Below are 26,693 nucleotides of genomic sequence, written 5' to 3'. Positions count from 1 at the left end.
AACAGACACTTTCGGAGATACCTGTAGTGCACCTTTATAGTCACCCAGTTACGTTGTGACGTTTGGTACACCCAAAGCACTCCTACGGTATCCGGGAGTTACACGATCTCATGGTCTAAGGAAGAGATACTTGACATTGGAAAAAGCTCTAGCAAAACGAACTACACGATCTTGTGCTATGCTTAGGATTGGGTCTTGTCCATCACATCATTCTCCTAATGATGTGATCCCATTATCAATGACATCCAATGTCCATAGTCAGGAAACCATGACTATCTATTGATCAATGAGCTAGTCAACTAGAGGCTCACCAGGGACATGTTGTGGTCTAAGTATTCACGCGTGTATTACGATTTCCGGATAATACAATTATAGCATGAATAAAAGACAATTATCATGAACAAGGAAATATAATAATAATCCTTTTATTATTGCCTCTAGGGCATATTTCCAATAGCCTGCAAGTGCACAGGTTTGTAGGACAGTAGCAAATTTCCCTCAAGTGGATGACCTAAGGTTTATCAATCCGTAGGAGGCGTAGGATGAAGATGGTCTCTCTCAAACAACCCTGCAACCAAATAACAAAGAGTCTCTTGTGTCCCCAACACACCCAATACAATGGTAAATTGTATAGGTGCACTAGTTCGGCGAGGAGATGGTGATACAAGTGCAAAATAGATAGTAGATAAAGGTATTTGTAATCTGAAATAATAAAAACAGCAAGATAGCGAGCGGTAAAAGTGAGCGTAAACGGTATTGCAATGGTAGAAAACAAGGCCTAGGGTTCATACTTTCACTAGTGCAAGTTCTCTCAACAATAATAACATAGATAGATCATATAACAAGCCCTCAACATGCAACAAAGAGTCACTCCAAAGCCACTAATAGCGGAGAACAAATGTAGAGATTATGGTATGGTACGAAACCACCTCAAAGTTATTCTTTCGGATCGATCTATAAAAGAGTTCGTACTAGAATAACACCTTAAGACACAAATCAACCAAAACCCTAATGTCACCTAGGTACTCCATTGTCACCTCAAGTATCCGTGGGCATGATTATACGATATGCATCACACAATCTCAGATTCATCCAACCAACATAAAAGTACTTCAAAGAGTGCCCCAAAGCTACTACCGGAGAGTCAAGAACATGTGCCAACCCCTATGCATAGGTTCCCAATGTCACGAAACCCGCAAGTTGATCACCAAAACATACATCAAGTGGATCGCAAGACATACATCAAGTGTTCTCATAAAAGACTCAATCCGATAAAATAACTTCAAAGGGGAAACTCAATTCATCACATGAGAGTAGAGGGGGAGAAACATCATAAGATCCAACTATAATAGCAAAGCTCGGGATACATCAAGATCGTGCCATAGAGGGAACATGAGAGAGAACTCGAGAGAGAGAGATCAAACACATAGCTACTGGTACATACCCTCAGCCTCGAGGGTGAACTACTCCCTCCTCGTCATGGATAGTGCCGGGATGATGAAGATGGCCTCCCTTGATGGGATCCCCCTCCGGCAGGGTGCCGGAACAGGGTCCCGATTGGTTTTTGGTGGCTACAGAGGCTTGCGGCGGCGGAACTCCCGATCTATCTTCTGTTCTGGAAGTTTTAGGGTACAAGAGTATATATGGGTGCAGGGGGTACGTCGGTGGAGCTACGGGGGCCCCACGAGGCAGGGGGCGCGCCCAGGGGGGCCACCCTCGTGGGCAGCCCGTATCTCCCCTGACGTGCACTCCAAGTTCCCTGGGTTGCTTTCCTTCCAAAAATAACTTCTCCAGTTGATTTCGTTCCGTTTTGACTCCGTCTGATATTCCTTTTCCTCGAAACACTAAAATAGGCATAAAACTGCAAATCTGGGTTGGGACTCCGGTTAATAGGTTAGTCCCAAAAATAATATAAAGTGGATAATAAAGCCCAATATTGCCTAAAACAGTAGATAAAGTAGCATGGAGCAATCAAAAATTATAGATACGTTGGAGACGGATCAAGCATCCCCAAGCTTAATTCCTGCTCGTCCTCGAGTAGGTAAATGATAAAAAAGAATTTTTGATGCGGAGTGATACTTTGGCATAATTTCAATGTGAATCTTCTTAATTGTGGCATGAATATTCAGATCCGAAAGATTCAAGACAAAAGTTCATATTAACATAAAGGTAATAATACTTCAAGCATATAAATTAAAGTAATCATGTCTTCTCAAAATAGCATGGTTAAAAAAAGTTATCCCTACAAAATAATATAGTCTGGCTAAGCTCTAACTTCATCACACAAAGTATTTAATCATGCACAACCCTGATGATGAGCCAAGCAATTGTTTCATACTTTAGTAATCTCAAACTTTTTCAACTTTCACGCAATACATGAGCGTGAGCCATGGACATAGCACTATAGGTGGAATAGAATGGTGGTTGTGGAGAAGACAAAAAAGGAAAAGATAGTCTCACATCAACTAGGCGTATCAATGGGCTATGGAGATGCCCATCAATAGATATCAATGTGAGTGAGTAGGGATTGCCATGCAACGGATGCACTAGAGCTATAAGTATATGAAAGCTCAACAAAAGAAACTAAGTGGGTGTGCATCCAACTTGCTTGCTCACGAAGACCTAGGGCACTTTTGAGGAAGCCCATCATTGGAATATACAAGCCAAGTTCTATAATGAAAAATTCCCACTAGTATATGAAAGTGACAACATACGAGACTCTCTATCATGAAGATCATGGTGCTATTTTAAAGCACAAGTGTGGAAAAAGGATAGTAGCATTGTCCCTTCTCTCTTTTTATCTCATTTTTTTTATTTGGGCCTTTTCTCTTTTTTTTTATGGCCACTCTTTTTTTTCGTCTGGAGTCTCATCCCGACTTATCGGGGAATCATAGTCTCCATCATCCTTTGCTCACTGGGACAATGCTCTAATAATGATGATCATCACACTTTTATTTTTCTTACAACTCAACAATTACAACTTGATACTTAGAACAAAATATGACTCTATGAATGCCTTCGGCGGTGTACCGGGATATGCAATGAATCATGAGCGACATGTATAAAAATTATGAAGGTGGCCTTGCCACAAATACAATGTCAACTACATGTTCATGCAAAAAGCAATATGACAAAAGTAATGCATGTCATATGAACGGAACAGTGGAAAGTTGCACGGCAATATATCTCGGAATGGCTATGGAAATACCACGATAGGTAGGTATGGTGGCTGTTTTGAGGAAGGTATATGGTGGGTATATGATACCGGCGAAAAGTGCACGGTATTAGAGATGCTAGCAATGGTGGAAGGGTGAGAGTGCGTATAATCCATGGACTCAACATTAATCAAAAGAACTCATGCACTTGTTGCAAAAATTTAGAAGTCATCAAAAACCAAAGCACTACATGCATGCTCCTAGGGGGATAGATTGGTAGGAAAAGACCATCGCTCGTCCCCGACTGCCACTCATAAGGAAGACAATCAATAAATAAAATTGTGCTCTGACTTTATCACAAAGCGGTTCACCATACGTGCATGCTACGGGAATCACAAACTTCAACACAAGCATTATTTAAATTTATAATCACCCCAACTAGCATTGCTTTGATATTATCACCTCCATATCTCAAAACAATTATCAAGCATCAAACTTATCTTAGTATTCAACGCACTCATAAGAAAGTTTCACATATCTTGAATACCAAGTATATTAGCATTAAGCAAATTACCATGCTATTAACGACTCTCAAAATAATCTAAGTGAAGCATGAGAGATCAATAGTTTCTTTAAAACAAATCCACCATCGTGCTCTAAAAGATATAAGTGAAGTACTAGAGCAAAAATTATCACGCTCAAAGGATATAAGTGAAGCACATAGAGTATTCTAGCAAATTCTAATTTGTGTATGGCTCTCTCTCATTAAAGGATTTCAGATCTTGATACTTCATTCAAACAGCAAGCAAAGCTAAAGAAAACTACAATGCAAGGATAGCACAACTCATGTGAAGAAGCAAAAACTTAGGCTCAACCGATACTAACCGATAGTTGTTGAAGAAGAAAGGTGGGATGCCTACCGGGGCATCCCCAAGCTTAGATGCTTAAGACTTCTTGAAATATTATCTTGGGGTGCCTTGGGCATCCCCAAGCTTGAACTTTTGTGTCTCCTTAATTCCTCTCATATCATGGTTTCTCTTTTTATCAAAAGCTTCAATCACAACAAACTCAACAAGAACTCGTGAGATAGGTTAGTATAAACCAATGCAAAACCTTATCATTTTCTACTGTAACAAATCACTTAAATAATTATTCAATATTGAATACTAAATGCCTCTGTATATTTAATACTCCTATCCTCAAATAGAATCATTAAACAAGCAAACATATGCAAACAATGCAACCATAACAGCAATCTGGCAAAACAGTACAGTCTGTAAAGAATGCAAGAGTATCAATACTTCACTGACACAAAAAATTATGAACTAAAATTCCCGCTGTAATAAATTTATCAGAGCTTAAAATGCAAAAAGATTCAACGTTATACCATTCTCTGAATTTTCTAGGGAATTTTTGCAACAGCGGTAAACTTTCTGTTTTCAAACAGCAACATATATACAAGCAAAATAAGCATGGCAAAGGCTATCCTTGACTTTTTTATTGAAACTAAAGATGCAAAACATTATTCTAACTAACAGCAAGCAAATACTTACAAAATAAAATGACGCTCCAAGCAAAACACATATCATGTGGCGAATAAAAATACAGCTCCAAGTAAAGTTACCGATGAACGAAGACGAAAGAGGGGATGCCTTCCGGGGCATCCCCAAGCTTAGTTGCTTGGTTGTCCTCGAATATTACCTTGGGGTGCCTTGGGCATCCCCAAGATTAGGCTCTTTCCACTCCTTATTCCATAATCCATCGAATCTTTACCCAAAACTTGAAAACTTTAACCACACAACACTCAAAACAAAACTCGTAAGCTCCGTTAGTATAAGAAAATAAAACCACCACTTAGGTACTGTAATGAACTCATTCTAAATTCATATTGGTGTAATATCTACTGTATTCTAACATCTCTATGGTTCATACCACTTAATACTAGCCATAAATGCATCAAAATAAGCAAACAACACAATGAAAACAGAATCTGTCAAAAACAGAACAGTCTGTAGTAATCTGTATCAAACGTATACTTCTGGAACCCCAAAAATTATGAAATAAATTTATGGACCTGAGCAATTTGTCTATTAATCATCTGCAAAACGAATCAACCTAAAATCACTCTCCAGTAAAAAATTGCAGCTATTCTCGTGAGCGCTAAAGTTTCTGTTTTTTACTGTTTTCACAGCAAGATCACATAAACTTCACCCAAGTCTTCCCAAAGGTTCTACTTGGCACTTTATTGAAACAAAAGCTATAAAACATGATTACTACAGTAGAATAATCATGTGGACACACAAAAATAGTAAGAGTAAATATTGGGTTGTCTCCCAACAAGTGCTTTTCTTTAATGCCTTTCTAGCTAGGCATGATGATGACAACGATGCTCACATAAAAGATAAGAATTGAAACATAACGGGAGCATCATGAAGCATATGACTAGCACATTTAAGTCTAAACCACTTCCTATGCATAGGGATTTTGTGAGCAAACAACTTATGGGAACAATAATCAACAAGCATAGGAAGCAAAACAAGCATAACTTCAAGATTTTAAGCACATAGGGAGGAAACTTGATATTATTGCAATTCCTACTAGCATATATTCCTCCCTCATAATAATTTTCAGTAGCATCATGAATGAATTAAACAATATAACCAGCACCTAAAGTATTCTTTTCATGATCTACAAGCATAGAAAATTTACTACTCTACACATAAGCAAATTTCTTCTCATTCGGAATAGTAGTGGGAGTATCATGAGAGACTTGAACACTAAAAATTGTTTCCACATTAAAAGAATAATGTTCAGAAAAATGGTAATCATAATCATGACAAATATTTGTAAATATAATCCTCACTACTTTTTATAGCATAAGTTTCATCACAATAATCATCATAAGTAGCAACTTTGTTCTCATCATAATCGATTGAAACCTCTCCCAAGATAGTGGAATCACTAAATAAAGTTGACACTCTTCCAAATCCAATTTCATATTCATCACAATAAGATTCAACATCCTCCAAAATAGTGGGATCACTACTTCCTAAAGTTGACACTCTTCCAAACCCACTTTCATCAATATAATCATCATAAAGAGGCATGTTATCATCATAACAACTTTGCATATCAAAACTTGGGATGCTAAAAATATCATCTCCATCAAACATAGCTTCCCCAAGCTTGTGGCTTTGCATATCATTAGCATCATGGATATTCAAGGAATTCATACTAACAACACTGCAATCATGCTCATCATTCACATATTTTATGCCAAGAATTCTATGTAATTATTCTTCTAGCACTTGAGCACAATTTTTCTTTCCATCATACTCACGAAAGATATTAAAAAGGTGAAGCGTATGTGACAAACTTAACTCCATTTTTTGTAATTTTCTTTTATAAACTAAACTAGTGCTAAAACAAGAAACAAAAAGATTCGATTGAAAGATCTAAAGATATACCTTCAAGCGCTAACCTCCCCGGCAACGGCGCCAGAAAAGAGCTTGATGTCTGCTACACAATCTTCTTCTTGTAGACTTTGTTGGGCCTGCAAGTGCACAGGTTTGTAGGACAGTAGCAAATTTCCCTCAAGTGGATGACCTAAGGTTTATCAATCCGTAGGAGGCGTAGGATGAAGATGGTCTCTCTCAAACAACCCTGCAACCAAATAACAAAGAGTCTCTTGTGTCCCCAACACACCCAATACAATGGTAAATTGTATAGGTGCACTAGTTCGGCGAGGAGATGGTGATACAAGTGCAAAATAGATAGTAGATAAAGGTATTTGTAATCTGAAATAATAAAAACAGCAAGGTAGCGAGCGGTAAAAGTGAGCGTAAACGGTATTGCAATGATAGGAAACAAGGCCTAGGGTTCATACTTTCACTAGTGCAAGTTCTCTCAACAATAATAACATAGATAGATCATATAACAAGCCCTCAACATGCAACAAAGAGTCACTCCAAAGACACTAATAGCGGAGAACAAACGTAGAGATTATGGTAGGGTACGAAACCACCTCAAAGTTATTCTTTCGGATCGATCTATAAAAGAGTATGTACTAGAATAACACCTTAAGACACAAATCAACCAAAACCCTAATGTCACCTAGATACTCCATTGTCACCTCAAGTATCCGTGGGCATGATTATACGATATGCATCACACAATCTCAGATTCATCCAACCAACATAAAAGTACTTCAAAGAGTGCCCCAAAGCTACTACCGGAGAGTCAAGAACGTGTGCCAACCCCTATGCATAGGTTCCCAATGTCACGAAACCCGCAAGTTGATCACCAAAACATACATCAAGTGGATCACAAGACATACATCAAGTCTTCTCATAAAAGACTCAATCCGATAAAATAACTTCAAAGGGGAAACTCAATTCATCACATGAGAGTAGAGGGGGAGAAACATCATAAGATCCAACTACAATAGCAAAGCTCGGGATACATCAAGATAGTGCCATAGAGGGAACACGAGAGAGAACACGAGAGAGAGAGAGATCAAACACATAGCTACTGGTACATACCCTCAGCCTCGAGGGTGAACTACTCCCTCCTCGTCATGGATAGCGCCGGGATGATGAAGATGGCCTCCGGTGATGGGATCCCCCCTCCGGTAGGGTGCCGGAACAGGGTCCCGATTGGTTTTTGGTGGCTACAGAGGCTTGCGGCGGCGGAACTCCCGATCTATCTTCTGTTCTGGAAGTTTTAGGGTACAAGAGGATATATGGGTGCATGGGGTACGTCGGTGGAGCTACGGGGGCCCCACGAGGTAGGGGGCGCACCCAGGGGGAGCCCCCCACCCTCGTGGGCAGCCCGTATCTCCCCTGACGTGCACTCCAAGTTCCCTGGGTTGCTTTCCTTCCAAAAATAACTTCTCCAGTTGATTTCGTTCCGTTTTGACTCCGTCTGATATTCCTTTTCCTCGAAACACTGAAATAGGCATAAAACAGCAAATCTGGGTTGGGCCTCCGGTTAATAGGTTAGTCCCAAAAATAATATAAAAGTGGATAATAAAGCCCAATATTGCCTAAAACAGTAGATAAAGTAGCATGGAGCAATCAAAAATTATAGATACGTTGGAGACGTATCACGCTAGTCAAAGGGTGTGTGTGGGTGCGGCCTCCGAGGAACCCTGCCGTCGGCATCAGGGGTGAAGTCTTCGATCCGGTCCAGATGGATCAGGACACACTGTCGCAGCCCTTTGCGCCCGATGACAGGAGCAGGGATGCAGCTCGCTGGCAGCTGGTTGCAGGTGAACATGACCAGCTACACCTTAGGGATTTTGCTTGGGTCCGCCGACCATGCCCATAGGTTGAGAGTCGCAGCGTCCTCGCACTGCACAGAGGAGACGTCGAAGTAGTGCAGGAACGTGTCCAGCCCAAGCACTTGTGCCGTGATACGTCTCCAACGTATCTATAATTTTTGATTGTTCCATGCTATTACATTACCTGTTTTGGATGTTTATGGGCTTTATTTTATACATTATTATCATTTTTGGTACTAACCTACTAACCGGAGGCCCAACCCGTATTGCTCTTTTTTTGCCTATTTCAGTATTTCGAAGAAAAGGAATATCAAACGGAGTCCAAACGGAATGAAACCTTCGGGAGCGTGATTTTTGGAACGAACGTGATCCAGAGGACGTGGAGTGAAAGTCAAGAAACAACCGAAGCCTCCACAAGAAACAACCGATGTCTCGTGGGCCCCTCGGGCATCCACTGACGTACTTCTTCCTCCTATATAAGTCTACGTACCCCGAAAACATCCAGGAGCCACCTGAAGAAATATTTCTGCCACAACCTTCTGTATCCGCGAGATCCCATCTTGGAGCCGCGTCGACGTTCTGCCGGAGGGGGGATCCACCACAAAGGGCTTCTACATCAACATCCTTGCCCCTCCTATGAGTTGTGAGTAGTTTACCACAGACCTACGGGTCCATAGTTATTAGCTAGATGGCGTCTTCTCTCTTTTTGGATCTCAATACAATGTTCTTCCCCTCTCTTGTCAAGAACTATTCGATGTAATCTCTTTTGGCGGTGTGTTTGTCAAGATCCGATGAATTGTGGGTTTATGATCAGATTTATCTATGGATAATAATTGAATCTTCTCTGAATTCTTTTATGTGATTGAATTATCTTTGCAAGTCTCTTCGAATTATCGGTTTGGTTTGGCCTACTAGATTGATCTTTCTTGCCATGGGAGAAGTGCTTAGCTTTGGGTTCAATCTTGCGGTGTTCTTACCCAGTGACAGAAAGGGTTGCAAGACACGTATTGTATTGTTGCCATCGAGGATAACAAGATGGGGTTTATATCATATTGCTTGAGTTTATCCCTCTACATCATGTCATCTTGCTTAATGCGTTACTCTATTCTTATGAACTTAATACTTTAGATGCATGCTAGATAGCGGTCGATGTGTGGAGTAATAGTAGTAGATGCAGGCAGGAGTCGGTCTACTTGTTATGGATGTGATTCCTATATACATGATCATGCCTAGATAACGTCATAATTATTCGCTTTTCTATCAATTGCTTGACAGTAATTTGTTCACCCACCGTAAAACTTATGCTCTCGAGAGAAGCCACTAGTGAAACCTATGGCCCCCGGGTCTATCTCTTATCATATTTGCTTTCAATCTACTTTTATTTGCATCTTTATTTTCTACATCTATATTACAAAATACCAAAAATATATTTATCTTATCATACTTTCTCTATCAGATCTCACTTTCGCAAGTGGCCGTGAAGGGATTGGCAACCCCTTTATCGCGTTGGTTGCGAGTTCTTTGTTTGTTTGTGTAGGTTCGTGGGACTTGTTGAGGAGCCTCCTACTGGATTGATACCTTGGTTCTCAAAAACTGAGGGAAATACTTACGCTACTGTGCTGCATCACCCTCTCCTCTTCGAGGAAAACCAACGCAAGCTCAAGACGTAGCATGTCGCAACATCATCATTCCAAGCATTGAGCGGAACGTTCTTGATGCAGAGGTGGACGTGGTAGTCGGCTTGGACGGCGTCGACATGCGCGTTGAGATGCCACTTGGCAATGTGAATGTCGAGGTTGCCGAAGTCGGAGCTTTAGTGGGAGAAACGACCTGGAGCAGACGTGGCCAAGTCACGGTGATGTTGGTAGTCAAACCTAACGAGGAAATCTTCTGGGTAGAATGGCACCATCTTTAGAAGGGAGCGGTCGGCGCCCGTTGCCGCAGCAACAACATCTCGGATGACGGAGGCACTGACCTTTGGGTGGTTGCCCCCAAGCCAAACGACAGCCTCGAGGTTGGTCAGGCTGGCAGCTTGGGCGTCCATCGCCGACATGGAGACAACGACGACATGGCCCACATCAGGGCGAAGCGAGGGGTCTCCCACCAGAGGCATCTCTGACCCAGACAGGAAGGGCACGACCACCGGCCGCGGCTGTGCGGCAGGGTCGACGAGCCTGGGCGGGTCAGGCAGGGTGGACAGAGGAGTTGGATGAGCTTTGTGGAGATCTTGTGGGGCTGGAGGAGGGGAGTTGGAACACTGTCATGCTCGATGCCCACTTCTGCGGCAGATCAGGGGGGGTGAAGGCGCTGACCGGCGGCTTGAATGGTGGTGGTTGGGGGTGAGAGCACGCCACCAGAACGGAGCTTTAACCAGCTGCCACTCACCTGAGCTGGAGTCCACCCCCAGCGGCTCACTCGGCGGCGCAGGACTCGAGGGATCGGCTATCCACGGCACACCCTGCACGACATTGATATCCAAGGACGAAGGTGTATTCATGGCCAGAGTCGACGACGCCTTGAGGCATGGCTTTGGAGCGCCATGAATGTTTTGCCGGAGAGGCGGGCGAGGCAGATCTTCAGGTTAGGCAAATCGAACCTTGCGAATGGGACCTGGCAGAGCGGTTGAAGTAACTGTGGCCCTGTTTTCCAGGAGGGAGCTCGAGGCGGACGACGACCACAGCTGCTGGGCCAGATCTGGGTCGGCCACAAGCAGCGGCAGGAATAGCTCAGGCATGAGGCACTCACGCGCAGACCTTGGGGCAGAGAATCCGGGGGAGGGGGGACCGGGGCGAGACTGACAAAGGGCTTGACCGGGGGTGGAGCAGTTCAGCGGCGGCAGTGGCGCATCGCAGGAGCATGGGCGGACGCATGCTCATCTTCTTCGATTTCTCAAAATGTGTACATGGGGCTCCCCTAAAAAAAACTTGTGTATGGGGCACACCTGTGTCTAAAAATCAGGTGAGTTAGAGCATCTCCAGCCGTTCAGCCCCCCAGGGCGCCGAAAAAGAGCGGCCTGGGGGCGAGCCGGCGCTAGATCGCCCCCTGGGGTTCGGTTCGCGCCCAATCACACGCCACGGTCGCCACGGGTTCGGCGAAGTTCATTTCAATTTTTTTGCAAACTCGACGACTTTTGCATGAACTCGGCCATTTCTCGACAAAATTTGTACAAAAACTTAAAAACATGCGTGAACTAACTTAAGAACAAATTAAGGCCTAGCCGCTGCCGCCACCGTCATCTACATGCCGAGAAGCCTGTAGAAGCAGGTGTAGTCGCCGCCGCCATCGTCATCGTCGTCGTCGTCGTCGTCGTCGTGGCGCGCCTCACCTGTGGCGTCCCTGCTGCATCCCTCGCCGGGGTCGCCGACAGCGCTTGACGGCCCGGCCTCGCCCTCATCGTCGTTGTCAATGATGATAACGCCGCCCTCCTCGGCGGCGCAGCGACGCTCTTCGACGCGACGACGGGCCTGGGTCGCCAGGTACGCCCGACGCTGCCGGCGCACCTGCTCGCTGACGTAGTCCTCCCTCGCCCATTTGAGGTCGGACTCGTCGTCGGTGACCACCATGCCGGCGTGCTCCGGCTTCACGGGGAGCATGTCCAGCTCGGGCTTCGGCCGGACCAGGCGGAGGGAGCGCCTCGTCGGTGCGGTCGCGGGCGAGGGCTCGTTGATGACGAGGGCGCCGCTGCGAGCGCGACGCCCGAGCGGTGTCTCCTCCGACTCGGGCTTGACGAGGCGTAGGGACGGCGAGCCGGAGCCCAAAGACGAGGACGACCCCAGCTCCATTCGCCGCGGCATCCAGGAACTGCCGCGGCGGCGAGAGAAGGAGGGCCGCGTCGGGTACTCGAGACGCGGCACATTGCCGATCTCGATGTGGTCGAGGATGGCGTCGAGTGTGCGGCCGGGGACGCCCCACCACTCGCGCCGGCCTTCGAAGTTGAGGCGGCCGCGGGGGATGACGCCGTTGACGGAGGCAATCTGCTCCTCGCGGCGGCGCTCGAAGTACAACGTCCACAGCGTTTCGCTGTCGGGCGCGTACGTCGGCTCGTTCCACTGCTCCTTCGTCAGCAAGGAGCGGATGCAGGCGATCTCCGCACGCCGTGCCGCCCCTTCGTGCACCAGCGGCACCAGGACGCCGCCGACGCTCAGTCTCCACGAACCCGGAACACGCATGTTGGGTGGCGCCGGGTACTCGGCCTCGTACAGAAGCCGCGCCTCCGGCTCCTGGAGGTGTCGGCGACCGAAACCGTTCGCCACTGCGCAGTCGCCTGGGTATCTCTCCGCCATGGTTTCACTCGTCGGCGGGTGGGGAAGTGGTGGGAGAGCTCGCCCACGGGGAGAAGGCTTTTTGCTGGAGGGAGAGGGGGAGGCTGTGACGGTCACCGGCGGGGAGGGGCGCCTTTTATAGACGAAGCGGGCGGACGCGTGGCGCATGCGGGCGGACGCGCGTCGGCGGCGCCTTCACTGCATCGTCCGTGAGGCATCAATGAAGGCTGACCGGCGCGGCACCGCGGCAGCCTTCGCATTGATTCCCGCGGGAACCGAGGCGATGAGATCGACGAAGCGGTCGTCTCGCTGACTCGGCGGGCCCGCGGCTGTTTCGCGCCTAAACACTCGCCCCGACGCCCCGGGAGCCCCCGGCACGCCGGGTTCGACCTGGGTCCGCCGGCGCTGATTTCGGTCCAAGCCGATAAAAAACGGGCTCCTGGGAGCGCGACTGGGCCGTTTTTTCGGCGTCGGCACGAAAAAATCACGTGGAGAGGGATCTCTGTTCGTCCTGGGGATCAGGGGGCACCCGTTGGAAGGGGCGCTGCAGCTGGGTGCTTGTTTTTTATTGTTCGAATTAACTGAGGGTCAGCTGCTTCATCAAGCTTGCGCAAAATAAATTTTAATCGAGGTGATTTTGTTCATAATAAACACGTGAAAGAAAGCTTCTCAAGATCTTTGCCAGTAATATCCGGGCCGCCACAGTCGTCGACGAAGTATTACTTGTTTTTGAACTGACTGAAATGTCTTGCCATATATTATGTGTCCCTCTCGGCTGGCTTCATCAGAAACGAAATATCACGCACGTTTAGATCGTAATCCTTCCATCCTTAGCCTCTTTCCTCCTTGAGAGCCTTGGTGACTGGGTCGCAGTGGATCACATCCAACTACGGAGGAAATATCTTGGACTAGTTTCACGGGGTACCTGCACGCGGTGGCTCGAACACGATAAGCTTGAGCCTAATACAATATGAGAAGATGCCAGACAGCTGGTGACATGATCATATACTAAACCATGGCATATACCCTGCATTTCTGTCGTTTATCCATGGAGCCTCCGTGCTAAAAGAAGAACCGGCCCTAATTGGCATTCGATCATCATTATATATTAGTAGTATCCAAGATCGCAATATCTAGGACTAAATTCAAATGCCAGAGGCGACCTTGCTTGCTCAATAAATCAACTCAAATCCGCCCTGCCTTAGATGCAGCTGCCTGCGCTGTCAACGAAACGCATTATCCGGCTCTTCCAGAAGCTTAATCCCCAGCCTACAAAACTGTCGCCGACGGCGCCATTAATGCTCACAAGTCAAGGCTCACAAGCACTGCACCTGCACACAAGTCGCAAGCATTGCACGCACGAAGCCTTCGACCAACGATGTCGTCGTCAGCGGACCTCCCGTGGCCTGCGCGCGGCGGCGGTGTCTTCGACTTCGGGCAGGGCAGCACGCTGGTGCTCGTGTCGTACCCGGTGCTCCTGCTCCTCGTCCTTCTCTCCGCGTTCGTCAAGTACGTGTGGATCGCGCTCGCGCTCTACTGCGCGATCCTGTTCGTGCTCTCTTGCACCGGCCGCTTGCTCGCCGGGCCGGTGGTGTTCGTGCACGACGAGGCCAGGGCGGCCGTCGAGCGGGGCGGCCTATCGCAGGCGTCCATTGCGGCTATCCCGGCGTTCGTGTACGCTGCCGCTGCCGGCGACGGCGAGGCCCAGTGCGCGGTGTGCCTGGAGGCTCTGTCCGGCGGGGAGAAGGCGCGGCGGCTGCCGGTGTGCGCGCACACGTTCCACGTCGGGTGCATCGACATGTGGTTCCACTCGCATGCGACGTGCCCGGTCTGCCGCTGCCATGTCGAGCCGCCCAAGGTCGGCAAGATGGCGCCGTTGCCGCCAGAGCCGCCTCTCCCGCCGGTGTAGTTGTCGCTGACTGTGCCAGGACATAAGATTGTACACATTTAAATTTGAGATCCCTCACTGCCTCAGTATTGTCTTATTGTACTCTGCTGACGATCGAATACCGTATACTCTTTACATGCTTAATGTGTTACTACCGCCGTCCTGTTTTATTAGTCCTTTTCAAAAATTAGTCCTTTTGTATTTTATGTCAAAACTTGACCACGGATTTAACTAATAAAGTGTTAATACATGTCGTTAAAAATTGTATCAACGGATTCGTATTTGAACATAGTCCGGCAATATTATACTTTTATGTATAACTAAATTTTATTATTTAAAATTACATTGTCAAAATATGACCCTAAATACGAGGGGTTACTAATAACCCATGACGGAGGTAGTACGCTACTCCATACTCTCTGTGTCTGAAAATAACATTGTATTTTAGGTGCCTTACTGCCCCAGTATTATTAGATTTCCTTTTAAAACCAAATTTTCTAAATTTTGATCAAGTTTATTAAAAATATAGACATTTAGCATATCAAATAAATATTATTTGATTCACCATGAAACATAATATTATATATTTTTAATATTGTAGACATTAAAAAAATTCTTTATAAATTTGTTTAAAGTATATCACATAAAAAATTACTAGGTCAAAATTAATAAAACTCTTTTTTGTCATTTTTTTGGAAGTTAATGAAGCGCTCTTCTCGCGAAAACCTATGCCAATGTACTATGTGTACCGCTTTTCTGTCAAATCACTCTAATAGTCGCATTTTGTGCACCTTGATTGTGATATAGGAAAAACTAGGTAGGAAGTGCGGCTTGCCGCACCCCGCACCCGACAACAGTCCGCTGTCGGGTATAGTCATATCCAACCCGGTAATACAATCATTGAAGCATTGCAACATATTTTGTATACCAAAATCGACATGTATTTTGTTAGTAAAAACATACATTTCATCAAAAATTACAATCGCTTAACATTGCACCTCAGCCTTATGAAAATTTAGGAAACGCGCCTTGGTTCACAGTGCCTAGCTCAACGTTTTTTCCCGGCGTTTGAACAAAACATTTAATGATTGCTTAGGCTGAATCATTCATGTATAGCAAATTCGTATCAACATATGTGAGAGCCAAATTAATGGCGATATGCCGTCTAAAGAGTTATGTTTCATTTTTTAGAAAATTGAAAAATAAAACAGACACATCACAACTATCTTGTATTACTGGTATATTCATAGATTCAACTCTAAACAATCGAGCATTCATCAATTATTCATCAAATGGCCAACATCAGCAGCAGTAAAAAAACTAAGGTCGATGCCACAACAGATACAACCTAAGAATAAGCCTTACAGTTTCATCATTCGTCTCTTCTTGCTACATACTTCATCGCATGGCTTGAGCATCAACAACTTTCTCTCCATCTCCACCTTTGCAAGTTGTTTTCATTGTTGTAACAATATTATTCAACATAGGCCGTTGATATCGGAAAGGCTACTCTTACTTCCAAGCTAAAGAGAAAGATAACACAATAGAAATTTTCTTCAAATCTTAAAGTGACAATAATTCGTAAGAAGTAATACATTAAAACGTTGTAGCTATGAACACAGCAATTCAAAAATCGGGGTACTCCCAAGTGAAAGTAAGCAATGCCCATGAAGCAATCAGAAGTTATATGCACTACAACGCCAAAGGTTGCATAACAAAACAAACAACAAAAGGACTGAAGAAAAAAGAGGCAGAGTTGACATTAGAGAGTAAAATAATAGATAAACAACCTAGCCGTTTGAGAAGCTTTGCAAATTGAAGTTACCAAGGACACACACGCACACGCGTGCGCACGCATGCACACCACACCACACCACACCAACACCCACACCCACACCCACACACCCACACACGCACACGCACACACACACACATCCAATCACCCATCAAGCATAAGTACAAATTTGAGTTAATTCTAAGCGCAAAATCAGGATAATCAAAGGAAGCAGACCAACAACAGACTTATATACTTAGATAGACTCATCCAGACTACCCTGCCAAGACTACCCTGCCACTGACTCAACTCACTACTCGTCTTTTAACACCTATATATATCAAACAAAAGAACAAAAACCTCCTCTGCAAAGAGCAAGGATAGGGGTTGATGCCATATTTGTCTCCTAATCGACAGTGGGAAATAGCAAGGTACCAAATAAAGCAAGGAAGGCACCAACAAAAAGTACTTTGCAGAGACCAAGGACATGCCTAGAAGTACAATATATATCTAATCCATCTCCTCAACAGTAAGAAAGCAAGAGAAGTATACATTATCAACCAAGACAGAGCACATGAATTATACTCTCTAGGAATGACCGAGTAAACAAACGAACATACGCGAACGACGGGATCATGGGAACGACAACCGCAATGACCTGTAAAAACATAGAACATCCTATTAACTGAAACATGCTTGCACTAACTTTAATTCAGTCGTCAAACAAATTAAAGGGAAAGGGATCAATTGTTTTCCATTTATAGCCCAGTAGGAAATAACACGCAAGGTACAACCAACACAATCACCACTTTGAACCTTTCAACTCTTCTCAGCCTCAAAAAGGTGTCATGGTTTTGATGATGTCCTCATCCAAGCGATGCAAATTATTTGTAGAGAATGCATATTAGTAAATAAAAAGAAATTCCAAAGCAGAAAACACCAAGCTTGCTAGGATATTTGTCACTCAAGGCATCATTTTTTCATGCAAAAGATATAAAGGTCCAATGTCCAATAACAACTCAACCTTATTTATTTTTCAGAATCCTTTGATACACACTATAAGTTGCCGACCAAAATCTTTGAGCATGCACAGCTGGCATAAAAAATTGATATGAGAACTGAGAGCATTTTTTGTCGGTTTAAACCTTGGATCTACAATCAGAAGTATCATATTATTATTACTCTTACATACATGTTGGCATACACAATATATCTCTACTCTGCCATAGTGTATAGAAAAATAACAGGACTATTAGCTCTACATGAGAAGTGAACTCATGGGTAGAGGAGATCAATCTTACCTTGAATGTCTTGTACCAAGGCATCCAGCCACCAAGGCAAGATCTCAAACACAGAACATCTGTCTTAGAAACACCAATGTTTCCCATTATAGTCCAGCCTTCCTACAATATTCTCGGAACAACAGAAATCTCCCGTTAGTTTATACAGTATGCAATTTGCGCTCAAACTGAAACCAGAACAACATTTTGTCAGTTTTCAGCAACATTTGGTCAATTGGGCACCAACATAATCTCCTATATGATTTGGCGATTAAAGAATAGTAACAAATGATATAAAATCACCAGTGACATCAATATCCAGGGAAGCAACATGAATCACCAGTTGGTTCACACAGTACGCAATTTTTCTCTCAAGTGAAATGAGGACAACATTTTGTCAGCGATATTTAGTTAATGGAGCACCAACAAATCTCCTATTTCATTTAGAAGAATAAGAATAAATAAAGGATATAAAATAAGCAGTGGCACATTAACTCTAACTACAGCTTGGCAAAGAAATTGCATTAGTTGATTAATGATTATCTGTAGCTAAATCATATATTCAACACAACCAAGACGAACAAAAATATCTCAACTCAATTTTGGTGAAAATACTCTTCTCTAATTCGCAAGTCGATCTGCAGCCACATAAGCAAGCATCCACATCAGAACACATGGTCATTATGAAGGTATCATATATACTACAAAGACATATCTTATGAAGGTATCATATATACTACAAAGACATATCTTATGAAGGTAACTTTTCGAGCATTATAGTTCTATCTGGAAAGTTAATCACACAAGATTTGATGCTAACTATGAAGAAAACCATTGATGATTAACTTATAGACCATGATGACTCCCGGTCCGAGAGCCCTTCTATACCTTGAGTATGTGACGTCTCTCAAAGAGGACAAAGGACCTACAGGCTGCACACAGCCACACATAAGATAGATCCCAGGAAACAAATCGCTGACAGCAACCTTCAAGAACAACAGGGTGAGACCACACGTCAGACGGTGATAAAGAAGTAGTATATGGATGCTATTTATGTATTAGTTAAACACAATTGTAATGTGATACAATGCATAGGAATGTAGAACAAAAAATGTCAAAAGTGGTTCCCTTTTACAAAACAAACTTGTAGCAAGATGTGCAGTTTACCAGAATAAACTTGTAGACAACAGGGATTCCTTTTAACAAAAGCAAAAGTAGCAACCTGCACTGTGCTCCATGAAAAGTAGGGTGGATAAGGGGATAGGGAACTGATTCATACTTATAGTAGGCGAGCAAAGCCATTGCCCTGTTCGACAGGAGGAGCAGCGACCATCACTTTCGTCCCTCTAGAGTTGCTACCCACACTGACCTATATGTCGATCTGCAGAAAAGTTGATCAGAACAGTGAGAGGGTGGGGGAATTGGAGAGGGCGCTCTACAATTCGCACGACGGATCTGAGGCAGTTCACCTCGGGTCATCTTCTTCTCGTAGATTTAAAATAAATAAATTTGATTTCCACCATTGTGTTGATAGAAGAGATGCACGCTTCATTCCACTCGGGTCATATAACCAAGACAATAAGCTTATCCCTGATTTATGAAGAGAAGGAAAAGAAACATTTGCCAATGGAACAATAAGCTGCCAGCAAATAAACCCGTTGCGCCAATGGCGCAAAAAGTGAGAGCGAGCCGAGTATTGAAACAATGGGCATGTGACTGATTTAGAACCAACTAAGGCCAAAGACTATTTGAGTAATAATTACCACACATTTGTAAAAGCGAGTATTAATTACCAGATTTGAACCAACATAGTATTGAATTGCCAACATATAGAGACACTCTAAATCGTACGAAAGGTGTTTGCTCGACAATTAGACCATTTGGAGCATTGGTACTTCCAGTTAATACAACCAAGTAGCCGAGTTGAAAGGATAAGGTGATGCGAAGCAGATTACACATGCCACGAAAGTAGTACATGACGTAAGTCCTGAACCTAAGCTATACTATCAGATAATGGCGGTGGCTGCCTATGCCGCTATCAGAGGGAGCTATACTTGGTTTTCTCGCTAAACTCAACATGATCCTTTTCAAGGTTATCTAGGTTTCAATTGTGCCAGCACTCTGACCAGTTTCATTCTGTGAGACTGTCACTAACGTTTGTGCTATATTAGCACACTAAAATTTAGAATATTGTGGGCTTTTGGGATTAAAAAATTCCATTAGAATGGAGGACCCTGCATATACTCTCATCGTGCTTTCTCAAGTGTGAAAATACAGATGATTGTTCATTTATTTGCATATTATCTTTAGCTTAACACCAACTAAGTGCTCTATTCAGTATGCACATACCCATGCGCACGCACCCAACAGGAGCAAGCCAGCATAAACGCACACGCACGACAGCAAGCCAACAAGCACACACGCAGCAACATTTCAGTAGACCATAGCAGTAGGTTGTTAAATATAGCATGCTTGTTCAAAAGAGGGCAGACTGTAATCCTACAACATGATGCTATAGATATGAGACGACAATTAGAAACTGGCCAATAGAAGTATTTCCAAAAATGTTAAATGGATGAAATATCTTGTTACAAAAGTATATCAAATGTATGGCCCAATTTCACACTCTACATCTGGAACATCAGTGATGTACTCAGGATGCATTGCATAATGTCATAGCAAGTATTCCAATATAGGGAAACAAGAAACTATGATAAATAGGCCAACCGGAGAATGTAGAGACGGTCCAGGGCAGCGACGATGTTGGTCTGCTTCGCTCTGAACTCTTCTTACAGCTAGAAATAAGTTCAGTTAGCAAAGACGTGTGAGTTAAAAGAAGACTTCAAACCTATTGTGTCACATGAGGAAAATAATTTAAACCAGAAAATAAATAATACACTAAGCTAAACTTTCAGGATAGGACGTGAATTCTGAATGCGAAATGACCGTGAGATTGCCAGATCTGCTACTGCTTGAACAACAACTATAATTGTTAAGATCAAAATCAGCATCTTTTGCAACTAATGCAGAGTGAGAAATTTTCTGCACACAAAAAAGGCTTTCACTGCTTTTCTCAAGAACCCATGACTAAAAGTTGTGGAAACCAAATTGTAAATTATGAGCATTAGTACTTCTTAGGTAACACAGAAATTCGTTGGAACTTCAACAAGAGCCATAACGGAGGCGAGGACACACGCACAAAAATTCAGAGAATGGAGGCAAGGACACAGGAACAGACCTCTAGGGTGGGCAGACAGCGGCGCGAGGGCTGGACAAATCCGGCTGTCTCTCCGGCCCATGCTCCTCCCGTCGAGGAGGACGGCAATGGCGCCATGGACCACCGCTACGAATCCAGCTCCTCCCTTCATTCAGCAGAAAGCTAGCATATAGTAGAAAGGTAATGCCCCAAACAGATATAACATAATAACAAGCAATTGATTGCAACCTTCATCACACGGAAATATTAGAAAGATCCATCTCACACAACAATCATCACACAAGGATATTAGAAATATTAGTTACTGTGTGAGAGAAAGGGGCAGAGGCATGTATCACCTTGCCGCTGCACTGCTGAATTTTATGATCTGCAGTTCTGGTTTCTTCTATAGGCTTGGCTGAGTTCACTTTATTTTCTAGACATAGAGAAGAAAAATACATGTCACTCACACTCAAATTATACTACAAACTCCATCTGTGGTGCCCCTAATTAATAATTCAAGAAGCAACAGGTTACTTGGGGGTACAAACCATGGTGTTAGGCTCGAAGGGGTGCTCCTCATCGAGGTGCCAACACAAGGATGCGAGTCACGGTCCTCGTAGCAGTAGGGGTGGACGAACTCGGATCTGGCCGCCTTCTCTACGTCCATGTCCAGCTCCTCCATCCCCTCCCGATCTGTACCCGCCATCAAGAACCCACAAACCAAACAATCACGAAACCCGTCATGGACTGAGAGAGGAAAATTGATCCAACCGATCCGTGGCAGGGGCGGGGTGGATGTGGTGTACGTACCAGTTTGTCCGAGCTGCACCGCGACGGGGAGAGGATGCGGAGGAGCTGCAGCAGAGAGGAGCTTCATGAAGAGAGCAACACAAGCAACATCGAATCGAGAAGGGGGAGGAGGGCACCTTGACGGGGTCGGGGCAGAGGAGCTGTGGTCGCACGACAACGGCAGTAGTGGCTGCCACCTCCTCTTCTCCTGGTGAGCGAGCAACTGGGGAGGGCGCGGATCCGGACGAACCGCGGCAGCCATGGTCTGGCTGCCGCCTGGCCTGCTGCTCGAGGAGGGGTGCGATGGGGATGGGTGACGGAGCGGCGGCCTGAGGTCGATGGTCGGGGAGGAGAAGACGTAGCGACGGCGGTAGGGAGCGCCGCCAGGCAGGGGAACGGGACGGAGGGCGAGCACGGGAGATTGGGGGATGATGCGCTGGAGTAGGAGAAGACGCGACAGCAGTGGCTCCCGCTGGATCTCCTTATCCACCGCCGTCGGCTGCTCTCCAAGACTCGAGCATCGAGATGAGAAGGGGGAGGCGGCGGCGCCAGGGGACGGGAGGCGGCGGCGGCGGCGTGGAGAATGGGCTAGGGTTAGGGGAACGAGGAGCGGGGGGAAGTGAGGAGACGAGGAGAGGACGACGCTGTAGGCGCCCTATCGACCCCCTCTCCTGCAATGCGAAAAGACGAGAATACCCTCGGTGGGGCACGGAATTTACAGGCGGTGGCATGGCAATTCCGATCGGACGGCCAGGGTCGCTGCGGGCTCGATAGGACGGCCCGGATCGCTCCATCTCGTGATCCGACGTACAGGACGCGTCAGGGAGCTCGATCGGACGGTCCACAATCCAAACGCACGGGAGAGCTCCATTTTGCTTCGGACTCTAAGGCCTTGTGCAATGGGAGGTGCTTAAGAGAGGTGCTTGGAGAAATAAATCAGGCTTTCCTTAAGCACCGGTGCTTATTTGTACAGGATAGACGCTTAACTAAGTGTCTCTCGTGTAGAAATAGGCACCGGTGCTTCAGAAAAACCCGGTTTATTTTTCTAAGCATCTTTCTAAGCACCTCCCACTGTACAAGGCCTAACAAGGGGATGAGAATTTTTTTTGCGGGAACGCCCGATCTATTCATTTTCTATTATGGTAGTACAACGAACATAAAAAATAATAAAAATTACATCCAGATTCATAGACCATCTAACGACGACTACAAGCACTGAAGCGTGCCGAAGGCGCGCCACCATCATTGCCCCTCCCTTACTGGAGTCGAGCAAAACTTATTGTAGTAGATAGTTTAGAAGTCGTCGTACTAAGGCCCCATAGAACCAGTGCACCAGAACAGCAACCGTCGCCGATGGAGAACGTAGATCGGAAGAATCAAACATGAAGAGACAAAAACGTATACGAACGACGAACAGATCCGAGCAAATCCACCAGAAGTAGATCCATCGGGGACACACATCCACATACCCACCGATGATGCTAAATGCACCACCAAAACAGGGGCTAGACGGGGAGAATCTTATTCCATCTTCAGAAAGCCATGAGCGTCTTGTCTTCCTGAGCAGTACACAAACCCTAAGAAAACTTGAAAACACACCTAAAACGAAGCCCTCCCACCAGTAAAAGCCGGGATCCACCGCGCCCCCATGGCCCTAAGGCCACCGAAGACAAGGTGGATCGACAGCGGCGCCCACAGGAGGCGGAGGAACCCTAATTTTTTCGGCAGGAGGCGGTTGCGTGGAATAGATTGTGATAGGAAAAATGAGATCTTAAGATAACGACACACTTAACCGTGAACCCCTAAGGGTTATCTAATTTTTTTAATACAGTGCAAACTCAGTCGATAGGAACGTCTCCTTTCACTAAAGAAACACGAAAAGCTTGGAAAAAATAAAAAAATGCGAGTATCAGTACTAAGTCTAGAACTTGAACCATGGTGAGTTGGTTCCATCACATGCAAACTAATCAGCTAAGCTACGCTCAGTTCGCAAAGGTGAGCTCAATCAAAACGCTTTCGATGTCCGTCAGAGCAGAGTTGGATTTTTTTTAGAAAAGAAGTATGACCCCCGACATCTGCATCTAGGCGATGCATGCGGCCACTTTATTAATTATTCACACAAGACCTTACAAAATTCATACAACAGTAAGACTAAAGTCACCGTCTAGGCAACATTTGTCGCTATTCCTATCCAGTTGATCAAGGGGCGCTGAAAATCTGGGCCTAATGTCAAACAGACCTCGCAGCCAAACCTAACATCTAAAACCTGAGGTTCCAACCAGGACGCCTGCCGGGTATGGGGCACCCATCAGTCCGGCGCACTCCTCAACCAGGACGCCTGCCTCAACTAGAGCAGAGTCGGATAGCTAGTGAAAAAACAACTCTTTTTGTCGGACAAATATTGTGATGGTATACATCCGAAGGCTGTCTACATCCAAAACCGGATCAAGGGTAATCGCCTTTGAGCCTCTGAATGAGTTCATTTCGAGTTGACTGGGCGATCTGAAAGTTGATACCTTTTGTACACATCGAAGCATCTACACCGATCACTCTGCAGATTCGGAGCCATCTCATAAAGTTGGTAACGACTAGATTTTAGGTTCAGACTATATATATATACCCCCACCTATCCCACTTGTTCACTCGAAGCAAACTAAACTCCTATCACATGTTCTGAGAGAGAACTTCACCTTCTTGTGATGATTTTAAAGAGCTTTCTACTCCAACCATCCAAACCATTGCTTTGAGATCTAATCCCCCTGCTTCCACCCATATTTCTCAAATTTCTCCGATCCAACGCAAAATCCTGATAGAGTTTGAGTGCAAGAGGAGATTATTTTTTGAAGCATAAGAGCAAGACATTTATTACCAAGAAGCCTCATGTTGTTATTTTTGGAGGATGCATGTCCCGTAGATCGGCTAGCTATGTTTGGGAGTCTTCAAAGTTTGTGAAGAATCAAGAAGTTTTCAAGAGCATAGAGATCGCCTACTGATGGCCTGCAAGACACGCGTAGCAATGTAGTACTTTCGTGTAAATATATCAATAGTAATCATCCCAACGAAGAGAGATGAGGAGAGTAAACATGAGTGGTGTTTTGGTCACGCCCGAATTGTCGCTGGTCTGGTATGAGGTAACGAGTGGTCACACACGAGTTTACCCCTTTCTTTTTTAGAATGCGTGAACTTTTTCTCAATTTGAAACATTTTTCAAGTTTTGAGATTTTTTCAAATTCCTAAATTTTATTCAATTTTCATTTTCAAAATTAGTCAAGTTTTTTAATTCGTGAACCTTTTTTCAAGTTCATTTAAAAAAATTATGACTTCTTTAGATTCACAAATTTTTTCCAAAATTTGAATGTATTTTATATCTTTTGTACTTTTTTAGAAATTTTTTTTGAATATTTTGCAGATTCATGATGTTTGTTTCAAAAGTCAATGATCAATTGGTCCACTCTTAAGTGAGTGAACTTTTTTTAAATTCTTTTTTTTCAAGTTGTTCAAACTTATTTCAAAATCTACGATCAACTAAGCAACTTATGAACCGGTCCACCTGTCGGTGGTTAGTGGTCGACGTGGACCAGTATTTTTTTAGAGGGACGTCCACCAGTCAAACCATTGAGAATCGGCTTAGCTGCTGACATGCAGACCGGCTTGCCCGCAATCTGCTCGGGTGACCATCAGTCTACTATCTGGCGAGATCGTACTCATTGCAAAAATCACTCCCACTTTTTCTGGTTGCGACAAGTGGCGCGCTGCATGTGCGTCACTTGTTGCAACCTGAGAGTTTTTCCTTTTTTCGTACACTCTTTTATTCAAAACATTTTATCTTTTAAACCGTGCGTCCAAATCTCGAACCGTTTTCACTGTTGGATTCCTCGTGTCGAGATTTTCAAAACTAGATCCCATGTTGATAGATTTCGACAATTTTTTTCACAAAAAAACTGGACGAAAAAACCGAACCGGGACCACGGGTTTTTTTTATTTTCAAAAGAGGCACGCCCATGCCTCTCGCGGAATCACAACCATGCCTCTCGCGGAAGGAAAACTATGACTCTCGTGAAAGGGAAAAGAACTCGTTTTTTTCATTTCCGAGGAGGCACGGCCGTGCCTCTGGCGAAAGCACAATGATGCCTCTCGTGGAAGCAAAATCGTGCATTTCACGAAAAAAAACAGAAACACGTTTTTTCGGTTTCGAGAGGCACGGCCGTGCCTCTCGTGAAAGCACAACCGTGCCTCTCTCGGAATGAAAAACAAAACAAAAAATGCGTTTTTTTTTGTTTTCAAGATGCACGACCGTGCCTCTCGCGAAAGCACAACCGTGCATCTCTCGAAAGCAAAACCATGCCTCTTGTGAAAGAAAAAAAACAAAAAACACATTTTTTCGGTATTCGAGAGTTACGGCCGTGACTCTCGCGAAAGCAAAACCGTGACTGTCGCTAGAAAAAAAAGGCATTTTTTGCGCAAAAAAAAAAGAAATTGAAATTGTTTTATTCTAAATGTTAAGGAAGACCGGCGAAAAAGTAAAATAAAATCGGAAGGGAGCGTCCAGAGCGCGACACGTGGTGGACAGCCGAGAGTGCCCCAAGTGACGCTGATCGTTGTGAGCCTCCCGAAGGAGCGCTCGTTAACTGGTTGTTCTCACTATCTGGTGTATCAAGCGCTGACTAGTATGTCTCGCGGGCCACATCTATATGGGCCAGCCCAGCCACGTGGGAGGCACATCCTTTCTTTTTTTGTTTTTTTTTCTGTTTTATGTTGTCATTTTTTATTATTTTTGTACTTTTCTTATATATATGTATGTATATATTACAAAAACACTCTTCAAAAATCCATTTGAAATGATGTTGAATAAATATTTTAAAAAATATTGAACAAGAATTTGAAAATTGTTGAAAAGTATTTGAGAATGTTGAATAAGTATTAAAAATGTTGAACAAGTATTTGAAAAATGTTGACTAGGTATTAAAAAATGTTGAACGAGTACATGAAAAATCTTGAACAAGTATTTAAATTTTTTGAAAAAGAATTTAACAAATGTTGAACAAGTATTTAAAAATGTTGAACA

The 26,693-nt window shown here is 44.3% G+C and overlaps 2 protein-coding genes and 1 long non-coding RNA gene across 4 annotated transcripts; 1 reads left to right on the top strand and 2 right to left on the bottom strand.

Moving 5' to 3' along the window:
- The first annotated feature begins 13,930 nt into the window (after nucleotides 1–13,930).
- On the top strand, nucleotides 13,931–14,737 carry LOC123162653 (RING-H2 finger protein ATL39-like). Its single transcript, XM_044580436.1, has one exon. The coding sequence runs from the start codon at nucleotides 14,077–14,079 to the stop codon at nucleotides 14,605–14,607; it is 531 nt and encodes a 176-aa protein (XP_044436371.1). The 5' UTR covers nucleotides 13,931–14,076; the 3' UTR covers nucleotides 14,608–14,737.
- Nucleotides 14,738–15,796: 1,059 nt separating this feature from the next.
- LOC123162000 (uncharacterized) lies at nucleotides 15,797–18,521 on the bottom strand. 2 transcript variants are annotated; one of them, XR_006480978.1, is made up of 2 exons: nucleotides 17,662–18,521; nucleotides 15,797–17,512 (listed from the first exon to the last, which is right to left on the bottom strand). It is a non-coding gene; the product is annotated as an uncharacterized lncRNA (long non-coding RNA). The 2 variants fall into 2 exon arrangements; XR_006480979.1 differs by having other exon boundaries at nucleotides 15,797–17,018.
- Nucleotides 18,522–21,387: 2,866 nt separating this feature from the next.
- On the bottom strand, nucleotides 21,388–22,422 carry LOC123158033 (uncharacterized). The gene is made up of 4 exons (XM_044576176.1): nucleotides 22,348–22,422; nucleotides 21,766–22,283; nucleotides 21,650–21,694; nucleotides 21,388–21,532 (listed from the first exon to the last, which is right to left on the bottom strand). Coding segments are annotated over exons 1-4 (639 nt in total). The 3' UTR covers nucleotides 21,388–21,531.
- Nucleotides 22,423–26,693: the final 4,271 nt, after the last annotated feature.

This window comes from Triticum aestivum, chromosome 7B (genome assembly GCF_018294505.1).
Source record: "Triticum aestivum cultivar Chinese Spring chromosome 7B, IWGSC CS RefSeq v2.1, whole genome shotgun sequence".
Lineage (NCBI taxonomy): Eukaryota > Viridiplantae > Streptophyta > Magnoliopsida > Poales > Poaceae > Triticum > Triticum aestivum.
The sequence above is the reverse complement of the archived record's forward strand: the minus strand, read 5'-3'. Positions and strand labels throughout refer to the sequence as shown.

What these genes read in the sequence shown, in the direction of transcription:
- LOC123158033 (XM_044576176.1), bottom strand. Translation starts at nt 22,422, where the DNA reads ATGGAGCGATCCGGGCCGTCCTATCGAGCCCGCAGCGACCCTGGCCGT. An exon ending in GAATTGCCATGCCACCGCCT is followed by an intron (nt 22,284 to 22,347) that starts GTAAATTCCGTG and finishes GGGGGTCGATAG; the next exon opens with GGCGCCTACAGCGTCGTCCT. An exon ending in TCTGCCCCGACCCCGTCAAG is followed by an intron (nt 21,695 to 21,765) that starts GTGCCCTCCTCC and finishes TCTCTGCTGCAG; the next exon opens with CTCCTCCGCATCCTCTCCCC.
- LOC123162653 (XM_044580436.1), top strand. Translation starts at nt 14,077, where the DNA reads ATGTCGTCGTCAGCGGACCTCCCGTGGCCTGCGCGCGGCGGCGGTGTC.